At 42.2% G+C, this 15341-nt stretch overlaps 1 protein-coding gene across 11 annotated transcripts in view; it reads left to right on the forward strand.

Annotated features, from left to right (window-relative positions):
* LOC126354480 (peroxisome proliferator-activated receptor gamma coactivator 1-alpha) overlaps positions 1-15341 on the forward strand; it is a 141934-nt gene that overhangs the window by 38912 nt on the left and 87681 nt on the right. For all 11 annotated transcript variants that reach the window (XM_050004188.1, XM_050004194.1, XM_050004193.1 and 8 more), the window contains 2 exons: positions 6375-6747; positions 14832-15294. In XM_050004188.1, coding sequence (XP_049860145.1) covers positions 6375-6747; positions 14832-15294 — 836 coding nt within the window. The remainder of the gene's footprint in view (positions 1-6374; positions 6748-14831; positions 15295-15341) is intronic.

Genomic DNA, 15341 nt, shown 5'->3' on the forward strand with positions numbered 1-15341 from the left:
ATTTGCAAGTAGCAAAACATATGACAGAAATTGCCGTATCTTTTGACTGCATTGATTTAAAAGCTTACATTTATTACACCACCAGGGAACAATAAACTTTAGAAGGTACCATAAATTTCAACTCCAAGAGTCTATCCATTCCAGAGGAATAGGGTTTTTTGCAGTCAGACAGATGGAGAACGAAGTGATCCTATAAGGGTTCCGTTGTTACTTTTTGAAGTACAGAACTCTAAATTGGAAGAGAATCTTTACTTCACGTGTCACCACAAAAGTTTTCTAAATAGCGTTGGATTATAAACCATGGGACAAGAGAAGTGCAGGAAAACTGAGGAAGAGATGGTGCGACTGGAACAAGCCCTAGACAAAAAAAAAGCTAAATTACCAATATCCTTTACTGAATGTATCAGAGGGCACAGAATATTGGCAGTTTTGTAATGAAATAGCACTTACAGAACCAAAATGCTCTTGAATTTTGATTCTGGGTTACTCTTTCCAGGTAATCGGGCAAAACCCCTGTTTCAGAAAAAAATATTTGGGTCCCCATAGATTTGTTTAGAAGAGAAAGTGTGGTCCCCCCTCCCCCCTGCGTAATCTAAAATGATGTATATTTAGTAGTGGTAGCAGCAGCATCAATAATTTTGTGTGGCTCAGTGATCTGATGCAAATCTTTCAGTTGGATGCTGTTTCAGCAACTTGTGTATTCTTAACCTACCCCAGTTATCTAACCAGGGAAAGGGGACCTACAGTTTAAAATGGAATACAAGTCACATTTTGTTTCTGGTGACTCTTCACATCATTGAGAGGGGAATGCAAGGTAACAATGAAGATTGGAAAATCCGTGGTCCAAGTGAGATTCAACACCTCGCCTTCTCGTCAGTTTCCAGGCATGCACTTTACCGCTAGGCCACCAGGTCTAACAGTGAGATAAGTGACTGCAGAAAAGCGAATTAGCTAAAAATGCCCGACAGAGGTATGACAGGTGGACCTCATGGAATATCTGTACAGTTTCCTTATACAGCTTTTTCTTCTATTATAGAATGTTTTAAGAACTTTCTGTCATTACAGCAGTAGTTTCCATAAGTTGATCACCCAGTAAATCATACCAAGTGACTAAATATAGGTTCACATAATTTTTGTTTTCTAAGAAATGATGTCAGACAGATGGGTATTCACTTTAGGCCTATGTCACTGATATAAATCTGCTGAAGAATTAGGGAACATGTTTTCTCCTTGCTTATTATGACCTGCACTACATCTTGCGTGCTATGAGTGATAATCTTCTCTATGAGAATCAACTGGATTTTGTGAACAGAGTTATTGTAAAATTCATTTTGCTTTGTTCATTCATGAGATTCAGAAGACAGTAGTTAAAGATGTCCAGTTTGACCCAGTTTTTGTTGCCATTGGGAATGTCTGTTAACTTTGCTATTGGAATGGTGACTGTTTAGCAAATAAAGGTCAACACATTGTTCTTTATGTGGACAAATGGTCAGATGTGAAACTAGTTTGTAAAATTAGTTGTGGGTCCTCTAAAATGAGTATGTTCAGTATGAATTGCAATACTACAACAGTTATGAAAAAGGTAGTTTGTTACTACAAGGGTAAGTCAAATGAAAACCTTAAATTTGTTATAACAAATCGAAATTTCACACTTTTATCCTGTAAGTTGGTAAGTGTGCTACAAACAGCGTGCAGAATGGCCGGTAGGTGGCAGCATAGTGCAGATGCACATATACCATTGCAGTATCATTATAAAGATAGCCACCTCACTTGCGACTTGCACCAGGGAAGAACAGTGTTCTGTTATTCGGTTTTTGCGTAGTGAAGGTGTGAAACTTATTGAAATTCATCGACGAATGAAGGTTCAGTAAGGTGATGCGTGTTTGTCGCACCAGCAAGTCTATTAATGGAGTAGGAAGTTCGCAAATGGTGTGACTTCAGTGAAAGATGCTCCTCGTCCAGGTCAGGCACAATGAGTTGTGACTCCACAGAACATTGCAGCAGTTGAAGCCATAGTGAAGGAAAACCACCAAGTGACACTGAATGACATTGCAGCATGTTTACAGGTTGGTCATGGGTCAGCACACCACATTGGGCATGATGTGCTCCAGTTTCACAAAGTGTCTGCAAGATGGGTGCCATGGCAGCTGATTCCTGAAATGAGAGAATGTGTTGATGCTTGTGAAGAACTTCGTTGGCACTTTGAACGAGAAGGTGATGGCTTTCTTGCTAGAATCGTTACTGGGGACGAAACCTGGGTTCACTTCAACCAACCGGAAACAAAGAGAGCGAGCAAGGAATGACACCATTCATCACCACCAAAACAAAAGAAGTTTTGAACAGAACCATCAGCAGGGAGGGTTATGCTGACACTCTTTTGGGACGAAAAAGGCATCATTTTGGAGCATTACATGCCTAGAGGGAGCACTGTCACCAGTGCATCATGCACAGGTCTCCCAAAAAAAATCGTCTACAGCCTGCAATCAAATAAAAGCTACATGGATTGCTGTCAGCAGGTGTTCTTTTGCAACATGACAATGCAAGGGCCCACACTGCCCGTATAACAGTTGCAACAATCACAGACCTGCATTTTTAGTCTCTTCCTCTTCCACCATACTCACCAGACCTTGTCCCAAGTGATTTCCATATGTTTGGTCCACTCAAAGACGCAACGGGAGAAAAGAAGTTCCGTTCTCATGAAGAGGTACGCCTTGCAGTGCATGAGTGAGTGCATGGACTACCAAAAGAATTTTTTTCTAAAGGAGTTTATGCACTTTGTAAGCGCTGGAGGACTTGCATTGAGCATGGGGGAGACTATGTTGAAAAGTAATACAGCTTTGTACCACTTCTGCACAATAAGTAATATTTTAAAAAAATATTTAAGGTTTTCATTTGACTCACCCTCGTAACTGTAAAGATGACGTGCTGAGTTTCAGACAACAAAGGTGGTTACACACAAAGCTTTTGCCCAAAATCTTCCATAGAAAAGAAAACACACACACATTTACACAAGCAGGCACACCTCATGCACACAAGACCGCTATCTCCAGCTGCTATGACCAGACTGCAATTGTTGAATGGTGGAGCAAAGCAGTGATCCTGAATAGAGCAGAGAGAGGAGGGGGGACGAGGAGAGCACTGTTTGGCAGAGAGAGCCAGGACAAGCCTGCCAAGTTTAGTGTCAGGAGGCTATTGGGGAGGGAGGGAGTGTTGTAAGGATAATTCCCATCTGTGCAGTTCAAAAAAGCTGGCTGCTTTCACAGATGGTCCAGCCTCTGACTGGGTGGAATAAGTCTGTGTCAGGACTGGAATAAGAAGTGCCGGGTCAGTCGATTGGGCAGGTGTTGCACCTGGGTCTGGTATAAAATAACTGTGGCAAAGGTTGAGATTGGGAGTAGCATAGGGATGGACTAGTAGGTTGGGTGGGTGACGTATCACTTCTTTAGGAGAGCTGTGAAGGATTTTGGGTTGGCTGTCCCTTATTTCAGGGCATGGTGATAGACAATTAAAGCTCTGACGAAGGTTGTGGTTCAGTTGTTGTATTGTGGAGCACTATTGGGTGACAAATGAGCTGGTTCTTAGTGGTAGCGGGGAGGATTAGGAGTATTTGGAGATATGGTGCAGGAAATCAGTTTATGTACAAAGTCTGGGGGTTATTGTCTGAGAAGTGGTTGAGAGACCTTCAGTATACTGGGCAAGGGAGTTCTTTTCACTGCAAATACACTGTCCCTGGGTGACCAAGCTGTATAGGAGGAACTTTTTGGTGTTGAAGGGATGGCAGCTGTTGTAATGCAGGTATTGTTGGTTGTTAGTGGGTTTAATGAGAATATAAGTGTGGTTTGATCCATCAGAGAGGAGGTGGTCAATTTCCTGGTAAGTGGCGTGCTGGATTGAGGAGTACCATGTGAAACTAATGGAACAGTGGTGTTGAGGTTGTGAAGGAATGAGGATAAGGTGCCTTGGCTGTGAGTACAAGCCACAAAGATACCATCAATTAATCTAAACCAGACCAGGAGTTCGAGGTTTTGGGAAGCTAGGAAGATTTCCACTAGATGGCCTATAAACTGGATGGCATGGGGGGGGGGGGGGGTGTATTATTTAGGTGCCCATGGCTGTGCCACAGATATGTTTGTGTACCGTCCCTTCAAAGGAGAAGTACTTGTGTTTAAGGATAAAGTTAGTAAGGTGGTGATGAATGAGGCAGTGGGTCAGAAACACCCCAAAAGGCTGGCAAGGGTGTTGAGGGTAGGTTGGGCTGAGAAATAATTGTTAAGAAGAAAGTTTGATATGTTGTACCATTCCCAAGGTAATTAGCATTAAAGTTCGTTAGTCAGGCCATTGCATGTGCAAATTCCAGCCAGTAAGGATGGAATCTGAGCCGAAGGCGGAATGATCTCATCCGCCATCTTCTAAACTATGAGAGCAACTGGCACTAATTGTATGTGGCAGTCTGCTGGAATTTGCAAGCATAACGGCCTGATTGGCTAACTTGAATGCTAATGAACTCTTAAACAGTGCAACATATTGAATTTTGGTTTTAGCAGTTGTACCCTGCAGCACTCTTACAAGCTTTTCAGATTTTTTCTGACCTAAATAAAAAAAAAAGGTGTCAAGATCCTACACAGGGACTTCGGTGCTCAACTACGAAGAGAGAAAAAAAATAGAGAGCAATCTGTCATTGGACTTAATGGAAACATACTGACATGAATGATGAAACACTTGTCAAACTCTGTAGGCACTGCAGCCTCATCTCCAAATCCGTGTACTTCAAAAGGAGACCAAAAAAAAGTTAACCTATGGGAATTGCTGTTGTACACTATATGATGAAAAGTATCTGGACACCCCCAAAAACACATGGTTTTTCATATTAGGTGCATTGTGGTCTCACCTACTGCCAGGTACTCGAGATCAGTGACCTCAGTAGTTAGTGGACACAATGAGAGAGCAGAACAGGGCACTCTACAGAACTCAGACTTTGAACATGGTCAGGTTGTTGGGTGTCACTTGTGTCACACATCTCTACACGAGATTTCCACATTCCTAAACATCCCTAGGTCCACTGTTTCAGATGTGATAGTGAAGTGGAAACATGAAGGGACACACAGAGCACAAAAGTGTGCAGGCCGACCTCGTTTGTTGACTCTCAGAGGTCGCCGACAATTGAAGAGGGACATAGTGTCTAATAGGCAGACATCTATCCAGAGCATCACACAAGAATTCCAAACTGCATCAGGACCCACTGCAAGTACTATGACAGTTAGTGGGAAGTGAGAAAACTTTGATTTCATGGTCAAGCAACTACATATAAGCCACACATCACGCCGGTAAATGCCAAACGATGCCTCGCTTGATGTAAGGCACATAAACATAGGACAATTGATCTGTGGAAAAACGTATCACAGTACACAATGTGGCGATCCAATGACAGGGTGTGGGTATGGCGAAAGTCCGGTGAACGTCGTCTGCCAGCGTGTGTAGTGCCAACAGTACAATTCGGAGGTGGTGGTGTTATGGTGTGGCCGTGTTTTTCATGGAGGGGGCTTGCACCCCTTGTTGTTTTGATAGCACTATCACAGCACAGGCCTACATTGATGTTCTAAGTGCCTTCTTGCTTCCTACTGTTGAAGAGCGATTCAGGGATAGCGATTGCATCTTTCAACACGATTGAGCAGCTGTTCATAACGCATGGTCTGTGGCGGAGTGGTTACACGACAATAACATCCCTGTAATGGACTGACTTGCACAGAGTCCTGGCCTGAATCCTACAGAACATCTTTCGGATGTTTTGGAATGCCGTCTTTGTGCAGGTCTCACCGATTGACTTAGATACCTCTCCTCAGTGCAGCACCCCGTAAAGAATGTGCTGCCATTCACCAAGAAACCTTCCAGCACCTGACTGAATGTACGTCTGCGAGAGTGGAAGCTGCCATCAACGCTGAGGGTGGGCTTACACCATATTGAATTCCAGCATACCAATGGAGGGCGCCACAAACTTGCAAGTCATTTTCAGCCAGGTGTCCGGATACATTCACATAGTGTATTATGTAAGCATTGACGTACCTTTCCACAGAGAAATCTACAATGTCAGAAGTCCACCTTGCCTGCCTATCCTTCTTTCCTTTCTCCTGATGAAGCGTGTACCATATCAGAAAGATTGAGATCTAATATATTTGTATTCTTTGCTTTTATTATGTATGCCTCTAGCTCTTTAAGTTACGTCCAGGTATTCTTTTTCCACACTGTGTTTTTATTTTTTCCTTGAAGATTCATATATTAACTTTTTAAAATAAATTATTGATTTTGAACCTCAAGACTAAAAGAGTTAACCATATAATACAGTGAAATAACTACTAAATTATTGTTTGATATTACAGGTAGCAGGCGGTGAGTCCATCCAACTGGACCATGACTACTGCTCAATGTCCAGTGGAACTGTTGAAGCCCCACGCCCTTTCTATCACTCTGATGCTTCAGAGTACTCAGTAGCACCAAATGCCTCATTACTGCTTCCGCAAGAGCAGCAGTTGAAACATTCATCATCGACAGATTGCTGGGAGAATAGTTCACGGAAAGATAGTGGCCTTGAGTCTGGAGATGTTAGCGATGCTAGTGAGGAAGCTGGAGGTTCATCAGTTGTAACATCTGTTGATTGTGGCTCTGGTACAGTCATCACAACACTTAAAAGTTCTGTGACTTCAGCACAGATACAGCCTGGAACATCACTTTTGAGGAAAAGCTTGAACACTGGTTAGTTTAACTTCACATATTTTTGCACTATAAAATAAAACCTTTTTTTGCAGGTATGCTGATAAGTAACTGCAGAGAGATATAAAGGTGCCTTTTTGAACATTTAATACAAAGGTGGAAATGAATGCCACCGGTAATTCTTCATTTTACTGATGAGAATTTCTGAGATATTAGTGTTCGCTATTTATTTAGAACTAACAGCTCTTTTTTTTTTTTTTTTTTTTTTTTTTTTTTTTTTTTTTTTTAAAAAAAAAGGGTCATAGGTCATGGGAACAGCAGCTGTACAAATCTTCCTTGTGCCCTTTGTAAATCAGGTTCGGAAGGCTATTAGAGGGCAATTTTCGTGGATATACATATTTTGCAGTGTGTTTTTGTGTCACGATTATAGTATCATTTTTCATACAATAAATTTCTCATAAAATTTTTAGCAGCATGTCTGACGGTATTGAAAATTTTAATACTGATTCAACACAGAAACTTGCCAAAAATGCGTGTATACATTGTATTTGTGCCAGTAGTGCAAAATCCTACTGATTTTAGTATGCACGGGCAACAAATTGGTCAGTTATTGAGGGTGTTAGATTTTGATAATTTTTTAAATAAATTTGTATGAAATTTGCAGAAAAAGTAGGAAATTAATTATTAACAGGATGATTGCTAACTTGTGCAAATAAATGTAATTCTAAATTAGAATTAGTATATCAAACACTAAATTCATTTAATACCCAGAAGCAGTATTCATAGTCAAATATAATGGGGTAAATATGTGAAGAATAAAATAAAGAACATGTTAAAAATCCAAGAGTTTATTTGGAGTAGGGTCTTTTATAAAATATATTTTATGACATTGTTGTGCCTTTATCTTGAGAAGTGGGGCTCTTAGATCAAAATAACGGAAGCATTGGCACTGGCTGAACAGTTTGCAACAAAATTTTGTTATTAATGTATTATACTAACATGATCCTGAAGTTTATGCTTCATGTGAAGGGCTGCTGCCGGACTTTCATCAATTGTAGGCGTCTAAAAATATTGTGCATCCTGTAGCTGAGGGAACAGCAGCGATAAATGATAGAAAGTAGAGTTTGTGTGTATATTTTTATTGCCTCCTTTCTAAAAACTAGAATTTATGTATGGAAACAAAGGCATTAAATAGTGTTGCTGACAACTGTCTTATTATTATTATTATTATTATTTTGTTCACCTTGCATGGTGATATTGTGTATGCCTTACATGATATTTCTTTCTCTGCTTTACAGCAAGTATCACGTCATGAGAGATATTTTCTATTAGATATGTATGAGAAAAGTTTTGAAATATTGTTCCATAAGTTATCTGATGGTAGTCCAAACAATGCCTAGTAAAATATTTGCAATGACTATGTCTAATTTATTGACTTGAAGCTAGCTGGTTCAAACATTGGTGATGGAAGCAATTTTCACTGCCTTTATTTAGCCAGCAAGGGAAGGGGAGGTGGTAGCAGTGAGTACTTGATTACAAGACTTGGTACAAGCGTCTGGGACTAAATGCCAAACATCTTTGCAATGTTTTATGAGTGAGGGCATGCTACACTGTTCGGATGGGAACATTAAGTTGGGCAACCTGGTGTTGTCTGCCATGGAGGAAAAGGCTTTACGGTGGTGTTGTTTCATCATCATCATCATCGCCACAAAAAGATGGTAGTACACTCTTCACTCGCTCTGTAGTCAACTGGTCTCCACCGCACGACTTAACTGCACCATTTAACTGCACCATTTATGTTTTCTGAAACAAGATCACAATCGAAATTGTTATTGGCAGAAATAAACACCAGAAAAATCAACAACAGAGACCGTGACTGACCTATTTAATTGGTTTCAGTCACACATTGATAATCTTCGGACTAACCACTCATGTTGCGTACAGTGACATTGGGTATTGTCATACAGTACGACTGCTGATGACAGCTGGGTAAGTGCTTGAAATTGGTTAATTGGTTGCTATGTGAAAAGTTCTTATGATTGTATCAGTAACAGAATGAAAGAAGAAACAATCATTTTACATCATTGATTCTGGAAAAATGCTTATGACTTTGAAATAGTTTTATGCGTTTCTCCACTGACAAACTGATTATGGGACTGTGATTCAAAAATGAATGTTATGTTCTGTGTGCGTGTTTTTACTGAGAGTAACTTTACTGACATGTAACCAGTGACTAGGTAATGCGACATTCCCAACCGTGGGTTGACAGGTAGGGTTCGTACATACCCCTGGTAAAGGCTAGGCCCAGAAAGGGGCAATAGCCTGAGCTGCTACCTTCCTAAATTGCTGATTGGTCCCTCTGACAGGTGTTTGGGAGGTGTGAACAATCACCAAAGGTGGGTGTGGCCCCTTCTGTGGAGGGCCCCCCTCAGTTGGAAGGAGTGCACCATCGGAGATGCCAGTAATCATGGGGGATTCTCTTGCAATGAGCCAAAAATCTTCTGCATAGTCTACATCCTCTAAACGTAAACGGAATAAGGCTAACAGTTCAAAGACTTTCCCAGCTGCACCATGGTTCCTCATGGTTTCATGTACAAAAGACAGTAAGTCCTTTGCTACGGTAAATCTGTTTGTTATTCAGAAAGGTATTAATGTAATTGCTGGTCCGGTGAAACCCTGCTCTCATTTGCGAAATGGCCCTTTTGTTCTGGAGACTACTTTTGATTTTCAAGCACAACTGCTTGCAGCTTCTCTCCTCTATGGCTGTCGTGTTCATCCGAGGCCCCTTGAACACTGAATTCTTTGCGTGATGTTATTTACACAAGGCTGCTTGATGGTCTGACTGAGGCAGAAATGCAAATTTACCTCTTTGATCAGGATTTCAGTGCAGTGCAGCCATTGCATGATGAAAAAAGTAGATGCATCCTTAGTGCCCACACACATTCTTTTTCTCACTTTTGATACAGTGGTGCTTCAGTCAAAGATCAAAGCGGGCTATGAAGTTTATCACAGTCCGACTATACATTCCGAACTCAATGCGCTGCTACCATTGTCTTCGTTGCAACCACATTCAAATGTCCTGTCGACAACCGGCCAAATGTTTAACCAGCGATAGGAATGCTCTTGAGGGCGATTGTCCACCTCCTCCTCCCTGCCTTATCAACTGCAACAGCAGCTATGCAGTGTCTTCCCAAGATTGTCTCATGTATCTTGATGAGCGGGCTGTCTGGGTGAGCAAGGCGAAGGAAAAAGCTTCTACCCAGTTGCTTGCAAGTAGTTGGCTAGTTGGATACCCTGTGTTCTACCATGTGGCACTTTCAGTACTGTTATTGCTGCATCTCGCTCCACGAAGGTTGTGGCCACGCAGACATGCAACCTCAAATTCAGCACTGCAGTTGTGAAATTGAAATTGCCCAGCATCATGGTAGTGTCCCTGTCTCCTCCTCCAGCTGCGCAACAAGCCACCAAACTCTCGCCTCACTGCTACGCAACCGGCAGGCTGGAAAGGACGGAAGGAATACTCCTGCGAAGACTTCCTACATCCCTTCAGCCAACAAACATCTGAGTCTTCCTCAGCCAACCAGAAAGGGTCCAAGAAGTCAAAGAAAAGCAAAAGATCTACTTCACCAACTTGGACATCCTCTTTGACATTGTCGCCACGTGATACCCTCACCCAGCTAACCACCGCATCGCCAGTGCATATAACCAACCCTTTTTCTTTCCTGGACTTCGCAGACTGAGAGAAGGAGAATGTCTATGCCTCTATAGACCTCGTGGAGCAGGATCCTCCAGCCTCTGTGCCGTGTAGCAGTGAATCTTCGAAGGTTGCCACTCGGCAACTGTGAAGGTGACACCCCTTCATTTTTTTTTCCTCCTCCACTTTCCTTGTTGTGACTCTCCTCCAATAGAACGTTTGCGGCCTTCGATCCATCAAAGAGATCTTAAAGGTTGTCTTAGAAATCGCAGCGTCCGCTTATTCTCTGCCTCCAGGAAACAAAATTGCATCCTCATGACTTCTTTGAGCTCTCAAGTTTCTTCCCGGTCCGCTTTGACCTTCCCCCAAGAACGACATTCTCTCTCATGAGGAGTCATGTTGCTCATCTGGAATGATGTTCATAGTCGACCCATATCCCTGACCACTTGGTTTCAAACTGTTCCAGTCTGCATTTTCCTTCTTCGTTTGACTTTTGACCATTTACATCCCTCCATCATTTGGTGTCACCAGGGCAGATTTCCTCCAGCTTATTGGGCAACTCCCTCATGTCTGTCTGCTGCTCGGTGACTTTAATGCACAACATCCCCTTTGGGGCTCGCCCAGAACCTGTCAGAGAGATGTCCTCTCGGCTGACCTTATCAATCACTTTAACCTCACGTGCCTTAAAATGGGTGCACCCTCATTCCTTTCAGACTCCTCACCATTTGGGCATCTCCTTTTGCACTGTCCAGCTTGCCCATCATCTCACGTGGCTGTTCTCTCTGACACATACTTGAGTGACCATTTCCCATGTGCTGTCAAATTGCTGACTCCTATCCCAACTATGTGCACACCCAAAAGGCAGCTTTCTAAGGCCAACTAGCGACATTCGATGAACAACATTTCCCCATTTGCGATGACCTGGTAGAGTATCTTACAAACAAACAATCCATTCCTTGCACTTCCTCTTTGCCACACCATGTCCCAGTCCCTTGGTGGATTGAGGTGTGCCGCGATGCAGTTCATGTGCGAAGATGTGCGCTCTGCATTTTTAACCATCGTCCTACAATGGTCAATGGTATTTGTTACAAACATGTAGGTGCACAGTGTTACTGTGTTCTTTGGAATAGCAAAAAAGCTAACTGGATTTGCTTTACCAATTCTCTTCCATCATGTGGGCCAATCTCTTGAAGGCTGTCTGGGACTAAGGTTTATTCCCCAGTTTCCAGCCTGTCAGTAGCAGTCGATGTCATAGTGTGTCAGGAGCAGACGATGTCATAGTGCACCCTACTGCTATCTCCAATACCTTACGCAGCTATTTTGCAGAGATTTTGAGCTCCACCCACTATCACCCTGCCTTTCTCCATTGGATCTCAGCATTGTGAGTACTACAATGCTGCCTTTACTACGAGGGAGGTAGATTATGCTTTCACTTCACCCCGATCCTCTGTCCCAGGGCTAGCGATGTTCACATTCAGATGATGCAGAACCATTCTCTTCTGGGCAAGCACTTTCTCCTTCATACATACAATCGCATCTGGACAGATGGCACGTTTCCAAGGTGATGGCGTGAAGCCACTGTCATACACATACCTAAGCCCAGCAAGAACAATCCTTTCTTCTAGTTATTACCCCATTCTCTCACTAACTGTGTTTGCAAGGTGATGGAAAGTAAGATTCATGCCTGGCTGATATGGTGGTTTGAGTCTCGCAATTTATGAACCCCTGCACAGTGTGGATTTAGAGCACACCATGCTGCAGTTGGACATCTCGCCACATTGTCAACCCATATCACGAATGGTTTTCTGCGGAAATACTAGACTGTGGCTGTGTTTTTCAATTTGGAGAAAGCCTACGACACCTGCTGGAAGGACTGATGTCCTTCTGTGGCTGCATGCCCTGTTTCGTTAAGGAATTCTTAAGACCGAGTTCTCAAGGTTTCACGACCTCCACACAGAACTTCACAATAGTACCTTTGTGTGCACTGATGGCTCTCTGACTGACCGTGGTGTCAGGTGTGCCTTAATCATTGACACCAATGATTTTCGATATTGACTTCTGGAACACTGGTCAGTATTTACAGCTGAGTTCTTTCGCCCTGTATCTGGTCTCACAGTACATCAGGTGACACTGGCTTTTCAATTGAGTTATTTGCTCCGACTCTCTCAGTGCCCTTTGGAGCCTCAGTGTGCTGTACACCATCCATTCATTAGTGCAAAAGTACAAGAAAGCTTTCACTTTTCACTTTTGATGGAGCCACTGTGATGTTTATGTGGGTTCCTGGCCATGTTGGTCTAATGGAGAACAAGGCTACTGATGTTGCTGCCAAGGCTACAGTCCTAGTACCTCAGCCCACTAGTTCTTTCACTCCCTCTGACAATATCTGTGTTGCCGTCTGTCAGCAGGTAGTGTCACTTTGGCATCACCACTGGTCCTTCTTTCATGGGAACAAGCTCTGGAAAATTAAGCCTCTCCCATTGGCTTGGACGACCTCCTCTCGGCCCTCTCGCCGTTGGGAGACCATTTTAGCTAGGTTGCTTGTTGGATACTGTCTTTCTACCCATTGCCATTTGTTAAGTGGTGCTCTCCCGCCACTATGTGCTCATTGCTCTCAACCTCTGACAGTTCGCAATTTCCTAACAGAATGCCATTTTTTTAACCACTTAAATTATCACTTTTGTTTGCTGTCTGAGCTATCAGACGTTTTAATGAACGACACATGGGCTGTCGACCGCATTTTACTTTTTATCTGTCATAGCAATAAGACAAAGGACATTTAATATTTAGTTCAGAACCTCTGTTTCTCTATGGTGTATTTCATGGACCTTTCTCCAAGTCCCGACTTTTAGCTGTCTTTCCTTCTGTCTCTTGGGGTTAATGTGTAGTCTTTCTTTCTTTCCTTTTCTCCCCTAATGTTCTATAGTTCTGACATGGGTACATATGACCTAGTTGTTTTTGTGCCTTAAAGCAAGACAAAAACATATTGTGTTATATCATGTACAAAGTTAATGTACAGTTATCTTGTTTATCAACACTTGATACAATGTTTCAAAAGTTTGCCTTGCACACTGACCATCCAGCATACTTATTATTATTGTTATTGTTGTTATTTTTAGACTCATCAAAAAAGTTAAGCACATTTCCAAATTACCCAGCAATAGTCACTATGGATTTTCCTTTTGTGTTTATGTAGGAGGGTGGTTGTGTACATAATGTGAACTTGTTCATCTTTGTCACTCAGCCTCATCAGGGGCCATGCTGTTACGGCTTGTAAACAAGCACAGTACATCACAGCTGATTTCTTGTGAATTCACAGTTGTCTGTGTGCCTCATAGTGTAGCACAAGGCCTCAGAACAGGCTCTTTATGGCAGACCTTATCAAAATCATGACATCGACAAGCAAAACATGAGAAAAGTTGACATTGTGAATATTGTTCACATAAATCAAAGTGTTGTCTCCAGACTGTGGAAAAAGTTCCAGGAAATGCATTCTATAGCGGATTGACATCGCGAAGGCTGTCCATGCAAAACTACAGCAGCTCAGGACCGGTGTGTAATGATATCTGCATGGATATGTCCTAGAAAGACAGTGACTAATCTACTAATCTGTGCCATGAGCTTTGAGAAACCATGGGAGCTACCCTAAGTACCCAAACTGTGCGCAAGAGACTTCATGATTGGGGGGCTTGTATAGCTGAGGACCATTCAAGACTCCAGCATTCCGTCCACATCATAGGGATGCCATGTAAGATGTGCTGGAGCAAATGAACATTGGACACAAGACCAATGGATGAAAATGCTGTTCACATACGAAGTATAAATAGGCTTGCACTGTGATAACAATTTTGTTTGCATATGGAGGAGAACAGAGGAACACAATCACCATCAATGACTGGGATATCAACAAAAATCCAATGGTTCAATCATATTCTGGGCAGGTTTCGTGTATGACCACCATGCACTGGTCGTACCAGTTGAAGGCAAGTGTATGAAAACAACTTTCTGCTACCCACAGTCATTGGTTTTGCAGAGACTGTAGGAGAAGAGTAGTAATATTCTGTCTTATCAAAGAATACAGTATAAGGCATCCATCTCATTTCAAGATATGAGAACCAATTATATGCTTAACTTTTTGATTTGATGGGGGCATTATTATTATTATTATTATTATTATTATTATTATTATTATTGCTACTACTACTTCTACTATATAAGTATCTCATATTGTGTAACACACTTCCTATGTTATTTTTGACTATCACAGTCTTTCATTACACACACACACACACACACACACACACACACACACACACACACACACACACACACACACACACACACAGAGAGAGAGAGAGAGAGAGAGAGAGAGAGAGAGAGAGAGAGATGAAAAAGAAGTTGTATTAAATTTCTGCATCTGTTTTGCATTTTGTAGGACCCCATGTGGCTAATAATACAAACTCTCAGAAGCAAAAATTGAAGCAATTTCAGCAACAGCAACGACAGCAGCAGCAGAATCAGCAAATATCACAGCAACCGCAACAACAGAATTTTCAAAAGCAGCAGCAGCAACAGCAGCAGCACCATCACCACCACCACCTGAAAGAGCAACAGTCTCCATCTGCTCAGACTCAGCAGGCTCCAAAGAAACGGAAGTTAAACTTGGAGGAATATCGTAATCGGTTGAAAGATCGTGATCGTGCAAAGGACACACCAATGGGAAATTCAAAAATTATTTCTGTTGCTGATATCCCTATGCCTCCCTCCAATACTGCAGCAGAAGTAAATAAGAAATCCACAGACAACGTTGAGTCCCGTGTGCGCCCAGAAATGTGCAATGCTGAAGTCCAGGCTGATGTTTCGAAAGAAATGGGTGCGACTTCAGACACCGAAAAAAGGTGCGTATCTTTGTTGAACTTTGAAAATCTGTAGGAGAAAAACATAT

This window comes from Schistocerca gregaria, chromosome 3 (genome assembly GCF_023897955.1).
Source record: "Schistocerca gregaria isolate iqSchGreg1 chromosome 3, iqSchGreg1.2, whole genome shotgun sequence".
In the NCBI taxonomy this organism is placed as follows: domain Eukaryota; kingdom Metazoa; phylum Arthropoda; class Insecta; order Orthoptera; family Acrididae; genus Schistocerca; species Schistocerca gregaria.